Source organism: Gorilla gorilla, chromosome 12 (genome assembly GCF_029281585.2).
Source record: "Gorilla gorilla gorilla isolate KB3781 chromosome 12, NHGRI_mGorGor1-v2.1_pri, whole genome shotgun sequence".
NCBI classification, from domain to species: Eukaryota; Metazoa; Chordata; class Mammalia; order Primates; family Hominidae; genus Gorilla; species Gorilla gorilla.
This window is the reverse complement of record NC_073236.2, coordinates 130526103-130546048: the sequence shown is the minus strand read 5'-3', so window position 1 is coordinate 130546048 and position 19946 is coordinate 130526103. Positions and strand designations below refer to the sequence as shown.

Here is a 19946-nt window from a genome sequence, read left to right as displayed (position 1 = left end):
GGGTGCCCGTCCCAGCTACTCAGGAGGCTGAGGCAGGAGAATGGCGTGAGCCCGGGAGGCGGAGCTTGCAGTGAGCTGGGATTGCGCCACTGCACTCCCGCCTGGGCAACAGAGACTTTGTCTCGAAAAAAAAACAAAAACAAAAAAAAACACATGACCTTCAGGGGGAGTAGGGGTGGCTAAACTCTTAAAGGGCCAGATAGTAAATATTTTAAGCTCTATGGGCCTAAAGTGTCACAGTCCATGTTAACAATTACTCAGCTCTGCCAGGATGGCTCAAAAGCAGCCTTAGACAGTATCTAAATGACAGGACATGGCTATGTTCCAATAAAACTTTACTGACAAAAAACAGGTGGCAGCCCATAGGCCACTGTTTTTAACCCTAACTTGGAGGAATCTCAGGAGCTCCTGTTCATATGGGAGGAAAACATTGATCTCTGCTGAATGAGCCATATAGCTGTTGGAGATTGAGTGCAGCGGGCTGGCCAGAGCTGGCCACCCTGTGGGGTAGCATAAGAAGGCATGTTTAGGAAGGGGAACTTCAGGGAAAATGCTGACTTAGGTTGAGATAACTTCGGCTAATAAGATAAATAGCTTATATTTTAAATCCATCACAGAATGGAGAATTTTAACCTGTAATTAACAGCTTTTTTGGTATGTGTGTGTGTACTAGTCAGTTCTTACACTGCTATAAAGAAATACCTGAGACTGGGTAGTTTATAAAAGAAAGAGGTCTAATTCACTCACACCTCCACATGGCTGAGAAACATACAGTCATGGCAGAAGGGAAAGCAGGCACCTCTTCACAGGGTGGCAGGAGAGAGAGCAAGCGAGAGCAGGGAAAACTGCCTTATAAAACCATTAGGTCTTGTGAGAACTCACTATCCCAAGAACAGCAGGGGGGAACCGCTGCCGTGATCCAGTCACCACCTTCCCTCGACAAGTGAAGATTACAATTCGAGATGAGATTTGGGTGGGGACACAAAGCCAAACCATATCAGTGTGTGTTTCCTTCACGAGACACAAGGAGGAGTGAATTTTCACTCTTGCAGCTCTCACGCAACTTGTAGCTCTCAGGCAATAGTTGAGAGCTCAAATGGTACCAGGCCCAGCAGAGTTGGTGTCAGTGAGGTTTTCACCCCTGTGTTGAATGTTATCACCAGGAGCAGTTCATATTTGTCTCACACGCCTCTGCCCCGATGTTCTCCTGCAGCCCAGTCCCAACCGGCGGGAAGACCGGCCCATCAGTTTCTACCAGCTGGGCTCCAACCAGCTTCAGTCTAACGCTGTATCTTTGGCCAGAGATGCTGCAAACTTTGCCAAGGACAAGCAGAGGGCTTTCATGCCCAGCATCTTGCAGAATGAGACTTATGGAGCCCTCCTGAGTGGCAGCCCACCTCCCGCCCAGCCTGCAGCCCCCAGCACCACCAGCGCCCCCCCGCTTCCTCCACGGAATGTTGGCAAAGGTATGAAGCTGTCAGTCATCCCTGTGAATATATAGAGGGTCTTGTTTTGTGGTTTGGGAAGTTTGCAGCTGCCCTACCTCCAACTCAGTGACCTTTGGGCTCTTCTGTTTTGTAGTTATTTTCTGTTTGCTTCCTAAAGGGATTCCATCATTCTTATCAGGCCAGATGGTGGTAGAGTCTCCTGATTTGACCTTATTCTGGGCAGAGTTGTGGCATCTGCCTGGCTTGGGTAACGTGGGAACTCCCCCAGGGCAGCCTGAGGTGGCCACCTGGGCTCCCGGGGCTGGGCCGAAAGACACACTCCTGCAGGTCTCCCCTCTGCACCCTTCTGTTTACCTTTCTCCACTCCTTCCCAGGCCTTCGTTCTTCCTTTTTATTTCTCTTCTGCCTTCATCTGGTCCAGCTCATGGCCCCTGCGATTACTTCTTACCCATGATCCCCATAAAAGATAAAATGATACTAATTTGGGGAACAATGCTCAGCCTAATTGTAAAATACAAAACCAGCCCTGTGGGCCTACCAGAGTCCTAGGGCAAAAAGCATGCTTTTCTTACCTCAGCTGTAACCTGGAGGGTTTGACTCAACAGGTGACACTTTCTGTTTTTAGAAATACGCAAACCAAAGCTCTCAAAAGTTAAGTAATTTGTTCATTCCTGAAGAGCAGCTGGCTACGGTGCTCCTTGAAGGCAGGTCCGGCGAGTGACCCACTCAGCTCTGGGCTGAGCTCCAGTCGTGGCCGTGGCCGTGGCCTTCAGAGCGTTTCCCACATGAAGGGGGCTGCTGAGACTTCGATGCGGGGAGGGGGGCCCAGGAAGGACAAGAGTCTGCACAGAGCATGTATCCAGGCATTGTGGCCGCTGTGAGCCGCTGATGGAGTGGAGCCCACGTCCCCAAATACATCCCAAACTGTCCTTATGTGGTAGCTGCTAGCTGGGCAGGCTGGGTCGGTGCGTGAGGGTGGCTGAGGCCAGGAGACCTGGCCCAGGGCTGAGCAGACGGCTGCAGCTTTGTGCTGCACGTACACTCGGCTGCGCGGCTGGGCCCATCTTCCCTGCCGTCCTGGGTGTCTCACAGACCCTCACACGGCTCTGCCCCTGTCATTCAGGGAGGCCCAGAGAAGTGACAATGAACCTGTCATGTGAGTCACTGAGTCATACCCCCAAGAACAAACCTGCTGAGAGCAGACCTTCCCCCAGGCAGGCCCAGAAGCCAGCTGCTTGCTGTCCCCACACATCCCACATCCCAGACCGCGTCCATCCCTGGCTTGATGAGGACGTCCCTGAGCACGGAAGGCAGCTACAAGATGAAGCCACACAGTCGCATCTCCTCCCTGTCAAACCCCCAGGCTGGCTGGTCAGGGCCCAGGGGGGGGTGCGGCTTTCTCCCCGCCTCTCCCAGATCCTGCAGGCAGGCATCAATTTTCTACGGCCCACAATCAAGATGATTTTGATCATCCTCCTTCCCAGCAGTGGCTTTTGCTGGCTGTGTGTGTCATGGGAGGAAAGATTTTATTTTGTTCCACTGGGTCATGGAGGGGTAAACTCTTAATCTCCTGGTTTCCCGAAGTCTTGGAATTCAAGGGTTTTGATTTTTTTTCCTTTTTCTTTTTGCCGTTCCTGTCCCTAGCATCATTTCTTCTTCCAGTGATGTAGGTCATACCCCTTACCTGCCATCTCCACCATTCTCTGTGTAGCCCACATGTGGTCTTGGATGGAATTCTCACATGCAAATAAATAGCAAATGGAGTTGACAGTGTCAGCCTTGCATTTGGGGCAGACCTGGCTCCCCAGGGGAGGAGCTCGAAGGCTTCCTCTGCACCCGGTGGCCTGGCCCATTTCTAGGCCTAGCCTTTGCCCTACAGGCCATGCACAGCCTCCAACATGGGGTCACACCTAGCACCTGGGCCCTGTGCACCTGAGCTTGGAGGTTTGTGAGGCAGAAGAAGGGCTTGTGACCTGGAAAATGCCATCTCTTGTGGGTCACCTGAACCTGATTGGTGTCATCTGTGTCTGCTTCCAGCCAGAAATATGTTTGCGGGAGGGAGGGAGAGAGAGCCCCTCCTCTAGTGTCTGATTTGCACTCTGCCCCCCACCTGTGCCAGCTGGGCACACGGTGTTCCTCTTCACATGGTGGTGACTCCCACAGCCCATGGGAAAGACTCGGTGGGATGGTGGAGAGGAGCAGAAGTTCCAGAAGCTCCAAGTGCAGTGTTCGCAAGAGAACATTGTGACTGTTTATTTCCTTCTTCAAATGATACTGATATTTGAGAAATAAACTCAGGAATTTTAAATTTCATGGATTGAGAAAACCTGCTGAGAATAGTCCTTGAAGCCTCTTCGGTTTAGCGAGTATCAGTGTCTGTCTTCCACATGCCGGAGACAGGAGTAAAAGTGCTGAGGGTTCTAGGTAGAAGGGTCATACTGACCATTTCATAAGGGGGAGGATCAATAACGCAGTGTTCTGTTTCTGTTTTTGTTCGTGTGTACACGTGTATGTGTGCGTGCATGCGTCTGTGTGCATGCGTGTGGGTTCAGTTCAGACAGCCTCCTCTGCTAACACCCTGTGGAAGACAAACTCTGTAAGTGTGGACGGTGGAAGCCGGCAGCGATCTTCGTCAGATCCGCCAGCTGTCCATCCACCGCTGCCCCCTCTTCGCGTGACATCTACCAGTACGTTTTTTTCCTTTTTCCTTTCTTGCCCGTGGGCTTTGTAGATCTGGATGGCGGGGGGTGCTCTCTGGAGCCACACAGCTGCCGGCACAGACACGTGCCAAGTGCCCCGTGTTGTATGGCTCCCTGTGGCTCTTGTGCAGGGCTCCCAGCTCCCCCAGCCTCCTTCGTCACAGCTGCAAACCCCTGCCTGTCCCCACACTGCACCACCAAGTAGCTCCCTCACTCCCTTCCTCTGTCTTCCAAAGCATTTCAGCAACATTTCCTCCTTTACACAGTACCCCAGGGTTTCTTTTTCCTCTAGCCATTTGGTGATTTTCAATATTTTGGGACAGTCACTTGGATTAGAATCTGGCTTTTTGTTTTTCTTTTCTTTTTCTTTTTCTTTTCTTTTTTTTTTGAGATAGAGTCTCACTCCATCGCCCAGGCTGGATGCAATGGCACAATCTTGGCTTGCTGCAACCTCCGCCTCCCGGGTTCAAGAGATTGTCCTGCCTCAGCCTCCCAGGTAGCTGGGATTACAGGAGCCTGCCACCATGCCCAGCTATTTTTTTTTTTTTTTTGTATTTTTAGTAGAGATGGGGTTTCACCATGTTGGCCAGCCTGGTCTCGAACTCCTGACCTCAGGTGATCCACCTGCCTCAGCCTCCCAGAGTTCTGGGATTACAGGCATGATCCATGGTGCCCAGCCTTGTTTTTCTTTTCAAGACAGGGTCTCTCTTTGTCCCCCAGGCTGGAGTGCAGTGGCACAATCATGGCTCACTGCAGCCTCCAACTCCTGGGCTCAAGGGATCCTCCTGCCTTAGCCTCCTGAGTAGCTGGGATTATTGGTGCAAGCGTATTTTTTGTAGAGACAGGGTTTTGCTATGTTGCCCGGGCTCGAATTCCTGGGCTCAAGTGATCCACCCGCCTTGTCCTCCCAAAGTGCTGGGATTACAGGTGTGGGCCACCACGCCCAGCCTGGCATGTTTTCTTTCATATCAACATGTGGTTGAAAGTCCTGAAAACCTTGGGGAAAGAAGCAGGAGGAGGTTTTTAGGAAGAAGTTTTTCTCCAGTGTACAGAACTAAAGTGTCTTTTTTCACTGGATCAGAGAAGCGAGCCCTGGTTGCTGCCCCGTCTCCTGCTGCAGCAGCCCTGGAGCGGGGAGTCCAGCATCTCTGGGCTTCATTGCTTCCAGAGCATGAGAATTCTTGAGCCGAGGTGCTCGTGACTTCCTTAGAGTAAGTTAAAATTAAAAGCAGCCCAGCCCCAGCTAGAGTCAGTGCCATGTGTGCACATGCCAGCAGCAGAGCCGGGAGCAGTGGGTCTGGGAGGGTCTTCAGAGGTTTCCAAGGCGAACACACCAAAGGCCAGAACCACTTTCCTGCTTCTCCGTCTGGTGGTCCAGGGGCTGCATTTGTGTGCTAGAGTCAGCCTTTTGAGTTTTCCTTTAAATTGGAAAAAGGAAACAATAATGATAAAAAGAAAGATCATAAGCTGGATCCCTTCATTTTTCCCCACGCCAGTTTCCTCTTTGTTTAGCTGAAGGCCTCATTCTTCCTGGCTTTTCCTGGCAGAGGGAAACCCAGCGCCTTATTGTTACCCATCCTGAGGCCCAGTATGATAAGCCTGACATTTAGAGAGGGCTTAATGCCCATCAGGGGAGGAGAGACAGAGGAAGGAGACTTGGACTCACAGCCTCCCTCCAGGTCTTACCAGCTCTGCCACCCTTGATGAGAGCTCTTCCCCTCCGTGGGCCTCAGCCTCCTCGTCTGTAAAACGTAGACACTAATAAAGCTCTTCACCCACCCACTCCGGAGACTGAGGAGCCGTTACTAAGTTAGTAGCTCCCATCTCTCCTCAGATCCACCCTGCCCAGCAGGCCGATGAAGTCGGTAGGGCCTCATCCCTTTGGCCACAGGTCAGTCGATGTGCAAAGCAGGCCCTGCTTCGCCGGGCAGAGCTGAGGGCCCCGGCCTCCTGCTGTTGGGTCTTTGAGTGGAGAGCAGGAAACTGCTGGCTTTCCCCCAGGGAGTTCTAGCTGAGAAAATACTCACTTACAGGCTGATAGAAAAATTGTCATCCTAACTTTAGGCTCCCAGCTTCCTTATTAGTTTGGAAAGGACTCCCTGCTTCCTCCCTGTGAATAGTTTTCTGAAAACTGGCAAGGAAATAGCAGCAGGTTTTTCCTTAGGAAATAACAATAAAAAACTGAAGCCCTTCTCAGAAAAGCCTCCAGTGAGGAGGCCTGAGTGGAAAGCCTCGCGGCTGACCCTCTGCACGTCTCTCCCTTTCCTCCGCAGATCCCCTGACCCCCACGCCGCCCCCTCCCGTTGCCAAGACGCCCAGCGTAATGGAAGCCTTGAGCCAGCCGAGCAAGCCTGCCCCGCCTGGGATCTCACAGAGCAGGCCCCCACCTCTGCCCCCACAGCCGCCCAGCCGCCTCCCGCAGAAGAAGCCTGCGCCGGGGTAAGCCACCCCCAGCCAGCTCTGCCATCCATGCTCCTGCCCTCTGACCTCACCTGCCCAGGGCTCTGCAGGAATGTTTGCAATCCCCGGGCTCCTACTTCAGCGTGGGTGCCACATAACTAATTCATCGGGGCTGAAGGGTCTTAAAAATAACTGGAGGATTTTTAGACTGTAAAAATGTCTTACAAATGTACATTTTAAGTCCACAGAATGAATTCAGACAAAGTGTCCTCAACACACAAGGCTTCTGGGTTCTGTTTGCTGCTCACCCCCCAGGTGGTCTCTGTTTTCTATTTTCCCAAGGTTGTTTTGAACACATAGACCCTCTGTGGTGTGAGGCATGGATTTCCCACAAACAAGGACATTGTCCTACATCACACAATAGCCCCTGCAAAATCAGGAAATTAACACGGATGTAGAAACACCACCCAATCCTTAGACCCAGGTCAAGCTTAGCTGTTTGTCCAAATAATGCCACTTGTTGCAGATGGGTCCAGTTCGTAGCTTTTTTTTTTTTTTTTTTTTTTTTTTGAGACTGAGTCTAGCTCTGTCACCCAGGCTGGAGTGCAGTGGCGTGATCTCGGCTCACTGCAAGCTCTGCCTCCAGGATTCTTGCCATTCTCCTGCCTGAGCCTCCCGAGTAGCTGGGACTACAGGTGCCTCCCACCACGCCTGGCTAATTTTTTGTATTTCTAGTAGAGACGGGGTTTCGCCGTGTTAGCCAGGATGGTCTCGATCTCCTGACCTCGTGATCCACCTGCCTCGGCCTCCCAAAGTGCTGGGATTACAGGCGTGAGCCACTGCACCAGGCCCCAGTTCGTGGCTCTTAATCTGGATCTTTATGGTGGGAAATGGTTCCTTTTAGTGGAAATGATATTTAGAGGCCAAGTTCTGGGAGCTAGGTGGAGAGTCACTGCTCCCACACAGGCCCTCTGAGCTGTTAGAACTTGGAAATATACACACATGTACATGGATACATACATACACCACTTATCTCTCTATTCCGTATATTTCTGTATTGAAATCCATGAGTTCACATTGACATCTCTGATTTCAGTTGTTCTAGTAACAAACCACACCAAACTGACAGACATGAGGCACAGCCAGTTTATTCTGCTGACAGATTGTCAGGAATTTGGATGGTACTGTGGGGTCTTTGTCTTTGCTCCACAGTATCTGGAGCCTTCGCTGAAAGGACTCGAAGCCTGGGGGTGGTTGGACACAGGAGGTGACTCATTGGCTGGGGGTTACGGTCAGAGCCTCTTCACCCCCCCTGTGGTAGCTGATGCTGCCTGTCAGCCAGAGCCTCAGCTGGGCTGTGACCAGAACACCTACATGTCCCTGGCATGGGCTTCCTCATATCACGGTGGCTGGGTCCACGGACAGGTCCCCAGAGAGAGGCCTGGCCCTGGAAGCTGGCACAGAATGACTTCCGCCATACGTCACTGCTCAGTTACAAGCTCAGACACAGTCGGGGCAGAGAGGACTGTGGAGTGGCACAAGGAAGTCATCAGTTCCACCTCTCAATAAAGAATTTGGGGCCAGGCGCCGTGGCTCACGCCTGTAATCCCAGCACTTTGGGAGACCAAGGTGGGCGGATCACCTGAGGTCCAGAGTTTGAGACCAGCCTGGCCAACATGGCAAAACCCCATCTCTACTAAAAATACAAAAAAAATTAGCTGGGCATGGTGGCACGCACCTGTAATCCCAGCTACTCAGGAGGCTGAGGCAGGAGAATCCCTTGAACCCAGGAGGCAGAGGTTGCAGGGAGCCGAGATCACGTCATTGCACTCCAGCCTGGGCAACAAGAACGAAACTCCATCTCAAAAATAAAAAAATAAAGAATTTGGAGACTAGGCACCATGGCCCACATCTGTAATCCCTGCACTACTGTGTTTTTGTTTGTTTTGTTTTGTTTTGTTTTTCTTGTGTTTTTTTTTCGTTTTTTTTTTTTTTTTGAGATGGAGTCTCGCTCTGTCGCCCAGGCTGGAGTGCGGTGGCACGATCTTGGCTCACTGCAAGTTCCGCTTCCCCGGTTCACACCATTCTCCTGCCTCAGCCTCCCAAGTAGCTGGGACTACAGGTGCCCGCCACCACGCCTGGCCAATTTTTTATATTTTTAGTAGAGATGGGGTTTCACCGGGTTAGCCAGGATGGTCTCGATCTCCTGACCTCATGATCTGCCCTCGTCGGCCTCCCAAAGTGCTGGGATTACAGGCTTGAGCCACTGTGCCCAGCCCATCCCTGAAGTTTTTTAGGAGTAGAGAAATAAAGTTAAACTTTTACTTAGTCCCTCTGTTTTTCAAGATATTCCCAATAGCTGCACCTGGTATCCCCCATCCAGACACCGTCCGTTTTGTCCTCTCCAAGGATAGAAGCTTCCTGTCCTTAGTAGGTTGGGCAGGGCAGCGGCTAAGGCTACTCAGAGCTGGGGCGAGATTCCAGGGGTTCAGGAGCTCCTCAGACAGATTTTTGGCTAATTCTTCTGCATACTACCTTGCCTTTCACCCCTTCCAGAGGGTCCTGAGCCTTCTGAGGACACTTCAGGACTACAGATAGGAGCATTTCAGGGCCTTCCTCACTGCTGGAGTGGGATTCCATTCCTGAGATCAACTAGGTTGACTGTGATTTATCTTTCACTCTGTTGCCCAGGCTGGAGTACAGTGGTGTGATCACGGTTCACCGCAGCCTCGACCTCCTGGGCTCAGGTGATCCTCTCACCTCAGCCTCCGCATAGCTGGGACCACAGGCACGCACCACCATGCCCGGTTAATTTATTTTTATATTTTGTAGAGGTGGGGGGTCTCCTTATGTTGCCCAGGCTGGTCTCGAACTCTTGGGCTCAAGCAGTCCTCCCACCTTGGCCTTTCAAAGTGCTGGGATTACAGGCATGAGGCACCGCGCCTCACCTCTTTTAGGTTTAATTTTTAAAAATCCTTTTCCTTGGAAAGAAATGGAAGTAAATGTACTTAAATCTGCCATTTTAACCAGAAGACTCCCAAAACTTTTTAAATGCTACTTTGCAAGATAACTTTCTAAAATATAACATGCAGGGCTGGGCGCCGTGGCTCACACCTACAATCCCAGCACTTTGGGAGGCCAAGGTGGGTGGATCGCTTGAAGCCAAGAGTTCAAGACCTGCATGGCCAACATGGCAAAACCCTATCTCTACTAAAATTACAAAAATTAGCCGGGCATGATGGCACACACCTGTAATCCCAGCTACTCGGGAGGCAGAGGCAGGAGAATCACTTGAACCCAGGAGGTGGGGGTTGCAGTGAGCCAAGATCACACCACTGCACTCCAGCCTGGGCAACAGAGCCAGACTCCGTCTCAAAAAAATAAAAAAATATGCATATCTGTGCCCTCCTAGTCTTAAACAGCTACTGAATTATGCTGTAATAAATGGGCTTTCCAGTGCTAATTATTTCTGCCTCTACACCAAAGTGGCCACAGGCCATGCTTCTCTTGGCTTCTGGGCTCTCTTCTGCCTTCCCTTATGACTCCCTGGGATTTACGCTTTCCATGCTGCTGTTTTTCGAGAGAAACAAATCATGTGTTGAAGTCCTGGCTAAGGAGCCATCAGCTCCCAGCAGTTATTGGGACTCTGAGAACCGTGGTTGTCAGCTGTGAGGTGCAGGTTCCTTGTTCTCAGAAGCGTTCTAGCTGGCGGGAGCTGGACAGGTTTCCTCTGGAACACAATTTTACCTGGTTTCACATCTGACTGGCAGGAAAAAGGGAAGCAGGGCAAGTGAGGTTAGGGCTACCCGGGACAGACAAGGATGGACGGAGTCATGTCGTCAGCGCCCAGTGGAGTTCTGACTGTAAAGGAATACACTGGTGCGTCCTCCTTGTGAAGGATGCTATCCCTTCCCCACCACCGGTGATTTTGTCTCTGGGATAAATGTGAATTTTCACACCTGTTCTCTTAGGGTAGGAGTCAGCAAACTATGGCTCACAGGCCACATCCAGCCTGCTGCCTGTTTTTTAGGGCCGTGAGCTAAGAACTAAGAATGGCTTTTATATTTGTAATTGGTTGGAAAAAAAAATCAAAAGGATATATATATATATATTTTTTTTTTTTTTTGAGACGGAGTCTCGCTCTGTTGCCCAGGCTGGAGTGCAGTGGCTCGATCTCTGCTCATTGCAAGCTCTGCCTCCCGGGTTCACGCCATTCTCCTGCCTCAGCCTCCTGAGTAGCTGGGACTACAGGCGCCCGCCACCACACCCGGCTAATTTTTTGTATTTTTAGTAGAGACGAGGTTTCAGCATGTTAGCCAGGATGGTCTCGATCTCCTGACCTCATGATCCGCCCGCCTCGGCCTCCCAAAGTGCTGGGATTACAGGCATGAGCCACTGCGCCCGGCCTCAAAAGGATATTTTGTGGCACATGAAAATTGTGTGAGATTCACTTCAGCACTCAGAAAATATTATTGGAACATTAGCCACACCTGTTTTTTTCTGCCGTCTGGGGCTGCTTTCACACCACAGTGGCAGAGTTGAATACTTGAAACAGAGATGCTAGAATCCACAAAGCCAGCTGGGTGCAGTGGCTCACACCTATAATCCCAGAGCTTTGGGAGGCGGAGGCAGGAGGATTGCTTGAGACTAGGAGTTCGAGACCAGCCTGGAAAACATAGTGAGACCATGTCTTTACAAAAAATTTTGGAAGTTAGCCAAGCATGGTGGCGTGCACCTGTAGTCCCAACTACTCAGGAGGCTGAAGCGGGAGGATCACTTGACCCCAGGAGTTCTGAGGCTGCGGTGAACTGATTGCCTCACTGCACTCGAGCTTGGGTAATAGGGCAGGACCCTGACTCAAAAAACAAACACAAAGGCCAGGCACAGTGGCTCACGCGTGTAATCCAGCACTTTGGGAGGCCGAGGTGGGCGGATCACCTGAGGTCAGGAGTTTGAGACCAGCCTGGCCAACATGGTGAAACCCCGTCTCTACTGAAAATAGAAAAAATTTGCTGTGCGTGGTGGTGCACACCTGTAATTCCAGCTACTTGGGGGGCTGAGGCAGGCGAATTGCTTGAACCCGGGTGGCAGAGGTTGCAGTGAGCCAAGATCGTGCCACTGCACTCTAACCCGGGTGGCAGTGCGAGACTCCATCTCAAAAAAAAAAAAAAAATTCACAAAGCCTAAAAAGTTTACTATCTGCCTCTTTAAAGAAAAAGTCTGCTCACTGCTGTCTCAGAGGATCAGGCCTTCCCTGCGAGTGTTCTGTAGTTAGGGATGACTGCCAGCCAGGGGGGTCAGCCAGGTCAGTCTAATGATGTCTGCAGAGACATTTACACCCAGAGACACAGATGGAAAACAAATGGCTAGACTGGTCAAATGGGAGGGGTCTTTGTTTTATGGAATAAAACAAAGTTCCTTTTCAGTTCCTTCAGAGTATGAGCAAAACCCATGTGATGTTTTCTCTCCCTTCATTCTGGGACTGCAAGCATCGAGGCCAGACAGGGTTCATTCCGAGCAGCGAAGGGAGTGTCGACAGACGGGAGCGTTCAGTGGAAAGAATCCCATCCTTGCCTTCCCCTTCCCTTCCTCCCTGGTCTTCCTCTTCTGCTTCTCCAGCCCCCGTCCTGTGCCTGGCTTTATGCTAGGTCCAGGAGATCCACTGGGGAGCTGAAGCCAGTGGCACTGGTCCTTAGCTCTGGAGTTGACAGATCTTGTGTCACACCTTTTGCAGATGAAAATGCTGACTCTCCAGAACCCATTTATCCAGGGCTGCCAGGTGGCAGGTTCGAGCTGAGGGACCCCTCTCTGCCAACCCTGAGAACTACTTCCTCACTCATGTGTTTCTACCTTGTGGCTTTGGGGTGTGCTGGCCCAGAGGCTCATGGATGGGGCTTGAGCCTGTGGTCAGCCACATTGGTTCCCAGAAGCAGGGACGGCAGAGGCATGGACAGCGCTGACCCAGAGTGCTCGGACCCGTCCTGGCAAAGCCATCTGGGCCTGAGGTTAAGGTTCAGCCCTGCCCTTTCATGTGATGGGACCAAGGCAGGGAAGGGGCTGAGCAGACTCGGGGCGGGGCCAGTGGCCAGTGCCCAGCATTGCTTCAGACCCTGGCCATCGGTGGCAGGCTCACGTGGACAGAGTGCTCTGGAAAAGCCCTGGTTTTAGGATCAGAAACGTTGAATTTAGCACTTTCCTCAGGGCTTCTCATTCTTCCTTTTCCCATAAAAAAGAGACAGCTAAGTGACAGTGGAGGAAACCACCTCACACACTCTGAGCTTGAACTCAGAAGCTTCTCTGATAAAAGGGGATGAGAAAGGGGCAGGTGCCCTCCGGTAGCAGTAAATCTACTTTTTCCCTGTCTTTGTAGGGCTGACAAGTCCACCCCACTGACCAACAAAGGCCAACCGAGAGGACCTGGTAATTATTTAATTTGGGACTGAGTTTGTTTCTGCTTGGTCCATGGGGGCAATGTGGGGGATGTTTCCTGCCAGGTGGTCAGGCCTGAGGGAGGGCCCAGCTGTCTGCCATTCCACAGCCCTCCTGCCCCCTCCCCTCCTGCCCTCCTGCCCCCCTCCCCTCCTGCCCCCCTCCCCTCCTGCCCCCCTCCCCTCCTGCCCCCTCCCCTCCTGCCCTCCTGCCCCCTCCCCTCCTGCCCTCCTGCCCCCCTCCCCTCCTGCCCCCTCCCCTCCTGCCCCCCTCCCCTCCTGCCCACCTCCCCTCCTGCCCCTCCCCTCCTGCCCCCTTCCCCTCCTGCCCTCCTGCCCCCCTCCCCTCCTGCCCTCCTGCCCCCCTCCTCTCCTGCCCCCCTCCCCTCCTGCTTTCCTGCCCCCTCCCCTCCTGTCCCCCTCCCCCTCCCCACCTGTCCCCCTCCACTCCTGTCCCCCTCCCTCCTGCCCCCTCCCCTCCTGCCCTCCTGCCCCCCTCCCTCCTGCCCCCCTCCCTCCTGCCCTCCTGCCCCCTCCCCTCCTGCCCCCTGTCCCCCTCCCCTCCTGCCCCCTCCCTTCCTGCCCCCTCCCCTCCTGCCCCCTCCCTTCCTGCCCCCCTCCCCTCCTGCCCCCTCCCTTCCTGCCCCCCTCCCCTCCTGCCCCCTCCCTTCCTGCCCCCCTCCCCTCCTGCCCCCTCCCCTCCTCCCCTCATGCCCTCCTGCCTCCCTGCCCCCCTCCCCTCCTCCCCCCTGCCCTCCTGCCCTCCTGACCCCCTCCCCTCCTGCCCTCCTCCCCTCCTGACCCCCTCCCCTCCTGCCCTCCTCCCCTCCTCCCCTCCTTCCCTCCTTCCTTCCTTCCTCCCCCACTCCTGCCTTCCTCTGCTCCCTTCCCCTCCTCTCCCCCTCCCTCCCCCATCTCATGCCTTCCTCCCCCACCACCTGCCTTTCTCCACCCCTCCCCTCCCCTCCTCTCACCCTCCTCCCTGCCTTCCTCCTCCCTCCTGCCTTCCTCCCTCCTCCCTCCTGCCATCCTCCCTCCTCCCTCCTGCCATCCTCCCTCCTGCCTCGGCCTCTGAGACCCCTGCTCCTGAGCAGCTCAGTCCTGGGGCCCCTCACCTGTCCCCTCCTGCTGACATGGTGGGCTCACTGGGGGACACTCGCTGCCACACAAGCTCTCCAAGGTCTGCATCCAAGTCAGAAGGTTCCCTTTCCCCTCAACAGATCGGAACACCTGGGGAAACCTGCTTTCAGACACACCCTGTGGCTTGTACATTGTTTACATCTCATGGCTATGATTGATGGGATGTCTTAAGTTGCTTCATTTTTGCCCTACAGTGGATCTCTCTGCAACGGAAGCTCTGGGTCCTCTGTCCAATGCTATGGTCCTGCAGCCCCCTGCACCCATGCCTAGGAAGTCGCAGGCAGTAAGTGACGAGCCCCCTTTCCTGCCTCTCTGCTCTAGCCAGGGGTTGCAGGTGGTTTCACAAGGGCTCAGGGGAAGCAAGTCTTCCCCTCTTCCCTTGGTTGGGGCAGGGCGAGGGTCTTCTTGGTACCTGATTGCTTGGATCTGGGCAGCTGGTGGGTTTGGCCCTCCTGCCGCAGCTCCACGATGGGCCCACTCAGAGTACCCTGCCCCGGCTGCTTCGTTTCCCAGCCCTTGGCCCCTTCTCTCTGCTTGGTGGGGAGCTCTTCCCTTTTCTCTCCCTGGCTCCTGAGCTGCACTGACCTGCCCCACCTTGGCATCTGCAGGCTTCTCAGGCCTAGGTACGGGACTCCTGAGACCGGGGGAGGCAGGGTGCTTGAGCTCTCTGCCCTGAGAGCTGAGGCCTGCAGCCACACTAACCTTTGTTCCCTCTCCTGACCCAGACCAAGTTGAAGCCTAAGCGGGTGAAAGCGCTCTATAACTGTGTGGCTGACAACCCCGATGAGCTCACCTTCTCCGAGGGGGATGTGATCATCGTGGACGGGGAGGAGGACCAGGAGTGGTGGGTGAGTCAAGGGTGGGCCCGGGAGGTTCCTGGGGGCTGAGCCACGTCCCTGCCAACCTGGCTGGAGAGACCGGCTTGCAGGTGAGGTTTTCTCAGCCTGAGCAGTCCAGATGTGGTTCCTGGTGCCTCTGCCCCTTAGCATCCTCAGGAGTTGCTTCCTCCGTGGACATCCCCTTCTGAGCAGGCCTGATTATTCCCCAGGGTGGCTTCCTCCCCTGTTAGGGTGCAGTTTCCACAGCACCCATGAGGGCCTGAAATGACACTCCTTCATTTTGAGGTCTTGAGTTTCTAGGTCATCACCCCCCATTGCTGGATTAGTGGAATCGGGTGTCTGGAAAGAGCTGACCTAGAGCGCAGAGCCCCAGGCCTGAGTCTGGTCCTGAAACAAGCTGTGGCCGCCCAGGCGTCCAGCAGGGTGTGGGAGCAAGATGAGTGCCGGCCACCTGAGAATTCAGACTTGGCCACTCAGGGGCTGGTGGCTTGGGGCAGGTTGCTTTTATCTTTAAGCATTAGTGGAATCATCTATGAAAGGGAGGTCACACACACAGTCTGGTGCAGATGATCTCGTGAGCACCCACTAAGCGGCAGCTGCATACAGTGAGGGCGGTGGATGAACCGGCTTGAATGGGGCACGGACAGAAAGCCCCAGGCTGAGCCCACCACACAGTAGACGCAAGTGGCACAGCTCCGCAACTGAGCTCAGAGCAGACAGTTCAGCTGGGAACTCACAGGATTTAGGGGAACTTCTTTGTCGAGTGCAAGGAGTTTGGACACTGTCTTTAGTCACTGTCCCTCCCAGAACTCCCGCTAGTGTTTAAACTGCATGTCTTCAGCCTCCAGAGGCGCTGTGAGCTCTCAGGGCCAGGCAGCACTGCCTTCATTTGGTAGAGCTGGGTTCACCGGTCTTTCCTGTGGCCTCGTTTGCCCTTAATGGATTGAAAGTGTCTGTGGCCTGGGCGCGGTGGCTCACGCCCATAATCCCAGCACTTTGGGAGGCCGAGGCAGGCGGAACACTTGAGGTCAGGAGTTCGAGACCAGCCTGGCCAACATGGTTCTCTACTTTTTAGTACAAAAAATTAGCTAGGTGTGGTGGCAGGCACCTGTAATCCCAGCTACTCGGGAACCAGCGGGCTCCCACAGTTGCCCACAACCCACCATCCGGAAGGGGCGCCAACCTGACCACAGACTTAGCCATGTGGAAAATACCTGCTCATTTCCAAAACTGGAAAATAGAGGCATAAAGAAGAAAACAGAAGTTGCCCATAACCACAGCACCCCCCACCCACTCCACAAAAAGCCCACCATTCATATTTTGGCTGTTTTTAGCCTTTTATTTGCCTACATCATTTATACTTTTGAGATCATATTTGGATATAATTTATGTATCTACCCAAGAGGGAACATAAGTGGATAGAGTGAAGCCTTCCACAAGTACTTAACTCATTGAAATGGGGCCAACTTATACCTTTGCCACTTTCGGTGACGTTGCAGCTCACAGACTTGTGACACTCAGTTCATTCATTCATTCATTCATTCATTCATTGAAAAAAGGCAAGTGGGAAGTAGTGGTCAGACAGCCGACCTGTGTGCCTCCCAGGAACAGGTGGGGGTGGCCATCCCCACGAGCGAACATCTGGGACATGGCTGGGAAGAGCTCCTTACACAGGAGAGGCCTGCGCTATTTGAAATGTGGTGAGGAAAAAAGGACAAAAATCATTTGGATGTTTTACCTAAGTAATTCCTTGTCAGAAGAGAGTCTTCTGAACCAATCTTGCTTTTCTTCACCAAACGCTCTATGTAATGCTCTTCAAAGTTTCCACCAACATTTGGAATTTTAATAACAACCTACACTTTTCTCCGTTTCAGATTGGCCACATTGATGGAGATCCTGGTCGCAAAGGCGCTTTCCCGGTGTCATTTGTGCACTTTATCGCTGACTGAATTGCTACTGAACAAAAGCATTAACAGTTATGTTCCTGTTTCGTTATTGGTACCAAAACTCTTGCCAGATAACCAGTTTCATGAACTGTTTGTATGGCAGCCCATGTTCTCTAATGCCACTGCTCTGTTTTAAAACCTCAGAGGCAATTTTTACATATCAGTAATTGTTTTTATAATTTGTGGTTTTCATGAAACATTGCTATGCATTTATTAGGAAAAACTGAATTTCCCAACAGGTGAACTGAAAAGTTATTTTAACTATTATACATAATCAAGATCCTGCCTCTACGGAATTAGCTAAACCTAAAAATGTTTGCATTAATGAATAAATTCTTCCTGCATTCCTTGGCCCAGTTCTGGAGTTGGTGACCTTTAGCACAATTATTATTTTAGGCGGCCAGTCAACTGCTGCTTCAGAAGTCCATAGCCCAGCTCTGAACTTTCTCGATAAAATGCCATCAGTTCACCTTTAAAGACACACATTCCTTTGAAATCCACCCAGTGTTTAAAAAGCAACTTGGAAATTTACACATTAGCATTGTACTTTCTAGCCCTAATTTGTGAGGTTGCAGCTATCATTATATTCTGCATGTATGTATAACCTGTTGTGAACAATCATACTTAACAAAACTACTGATGGTTTATGACAACGTAGAGTAACTACAGTTCATTCTGTTCCAGGTTATATAAAACTGCATTTCCTGAATTTGGTTAAAAACTAAGGATGATGGATTGCAAAACAGTTCTTTTAAATTAGTTTATATGCTTTAGGTGTTTTGGAATTTGCCTTCTTGAACTTCGTGAATCACACAGAAAGCAACTGTACACAGTAGAATTCTGTGGCGCAGACCACGCTGTATTAACACATCACTTGCTGTTTCCTACTGAGTGTACCACTGCCTACCCTTCTAGCCCAGGAGAATGTTTACTCAGTTTAGTGTCTTGTATTTATATAATACTCCAACAGGAATGGTAGTCACACTGTCTTGAAATTGAATCTTTCCATCTGTTTATAATCAAGAACATATCAGAAATATATAGGTCCCAGGTAATACTCCCAAACATCACAGTTTTTACTGTTTAAGGCCATCATATCATTCTTAAGCTACTTGGGGTGGTAGTAGGGGATTAGGTTGTCTATTATAAAACCAAAACTCATTAGTTTAATGAACTTGACTGTCATACCTCTATTTAGTAATTGGGAGGGTAAGATTCATAGTAGGAATATTGGAAATTTTGGCACTCTGAGAATAAATAGGCATATGATACCCACTTGGACTTTTAACAAAAGTAAAGGAATAAATTTGCATATAGGCTTGGAAAGTGAGGCAGCGATGCTGTTAACTGCATTTGTTGTGATGGTGCATTTGATTGAAGCAGCTTGTCTTTATTATGCAAGGCTGTGTAGTGTTTTGTTTTTTTTTTTTTTTTTTTTGGCATTGTACTTTTTGCTTTTGTTATAAAGAAAGACAGAACAAACTGGAATGTTTTATGATGCTGTATAGCAATCGCTTTTTGCCTTTCAAAGTTCCGGGTAAAAATGTGTTAGATCTGTAGTTTTTTGTTTTTGTTTTTTTAAAGCACTACATCTGTTTTCACTAATTGTTAATTTCTGTTTGAACCCTTCATTTAATTTTCTCATAGATTTAAGTAAACAGATGTATTTTGCACAGTGCACTTATGTCTATTTTAACAATCCTCCTGCATCTGTATTTTATAGTCAGCCTTTTGACCACCTGATGCCAGCTATATAAGGAGTAAAGTTGATTCATATCAACATTAGAACTCCAGTCCCAAACTAATCTGTCAGGTTCACTGGTACATAAATACCTAGGAAATATTTTTCCAGTCTACAATTTGGTGCTATTGTGCAGTAACTAATAGTACTCTTACCAGAGGAGAAATTATATTAACGACCCTGCTAATATCCTTTCTTAGTTATTTGCTCCTTGCAAATTAAAAAAGCAACTAAGAGAAAGAAAAACATTGTAGATATCTATTTATATTTAAAGTTTATGTTTCATGAACTGCAGCTGCAGGATTCTGGCATTTTGCATGCCATTCTCCATCAGATCTGGGATGATGGCTAAGAACATGTACACAGACTAAGAGTAACTGTCTGATCTGTTAAGGGGTGGATAACATAATATGCAGCTTAGGATCCTATTTTGAGATGTATGATATTCAGTTCATTCACCTGATTACTTTGGTTGCAGCACAACTGTATATATTGTATAACCGAAATTGATTATTTTCATTGTCCTTAATGCAGTGATTTATAATTAGAGCATGTTTAATAAGTTTACTCTTCTTGTTAACTAGTCATTTGACTGGAAAAAAATAAAATACTTTTAAATGGACATGGTTTTATTTGTAATGTTTTTAATCTTTAAAGTTTTGTATATTGACAGTCCTTTAAAAAAAGTACACTATCATACTGTACATGGGATCCTTTACATACTTTTAGCATGAGCGGTGATCTTTTAAGGTTCTCTTAACTCCTCTAGGAATTGTGGTTGGCCAGCATGTTATCTTGACCAGACACTTCTGAAAATCTGCTTTGTGTGTCTTAAGTTGGCAATGTCACTGTTCCAAACCAGCATGAATCCTGGTCTCCAGTCCACACCTCTGCCGGACAGAGGTCCATGCCAGTGATACCATGACTGGGAAGCCACCACTGAGCCCATGTCCTCAGTCTTCCTCAGGCCTTCAGGGTGTGTTTGTCACTGAGTGGACGTCTGTGACATCTAGTCTTCCTCAGGCCTTCAGTGTGTGTTTGTCACTGAGTGGACGTCTGTGACATCTAGTCTTCCTGAGGCCTTCAGTGTGTGTTTGTCACTGAGTGGACCTCTGTGACACCTAGTCTTCCTCAGGCCTTCAGTGTGTGTTTGTCACTGAGTGGACGTCTGTGACATCTAGTCTTCCTGAGGCCTTCAGTGTGTGTTTGTCACTGAGTGGACGTCTGTGACACCTAGTCTTCCTCAGGCCTTCAGTGTGTGTTTGTCACTGAGTGGACGTCTGTGACACCTAGTCTTCCTCAGGC

At 50.7% G+C, this 19946-nt stretch overlaps 1 protein-coding gene across 5 annotated transcripts in view; it reads left to right on the top strand.

Moving 5' to 3' along the window:
• ASAP2 (ArfGAP with SH3 domain, ankyrin repeat and PH domain 2) overlaps positions 1–19263 on the top strand; it is a 198836-nt gene extending 179573 nt beyond the window's left edge. For 3 of the 5 annotated variants that reach the window (XM_004028808.5, XM_055377459.2, XM_019021430.4), the window contains 7 exons: positions 1214–1466; positions 4001–4135; positions 6421–6586; positions 12918–12967; positions 14310–14398; positions 14841–14963; positions 16829–19263. In XM_004028808.5, the coding sequence (XP_004028857.4) occupies positions 1214–1466; positions 4001–4135; positions 6421–6586; positions 12918–12967; positions 14310–14398; positions 14841–14963; positions 16829–16903 (891 nt within the window). In that variant the 3' untranslated portion in view covers positions 16904–19263. The remainder of the gene's footprint in view (positions 1–1213; positions 1467–4000; positions 4136–6420; positions 6587–12917; positions 12968–14309; positions 14399–14840; positions 14964–16828) is intronic. The other 2 variants (XM_055377461.2, XM_055377460.2) reach the window with 1 other exon arrangement.
• The last annotated feature ends 683 nt before the right edge of the window (positions 19264–19946 follow it).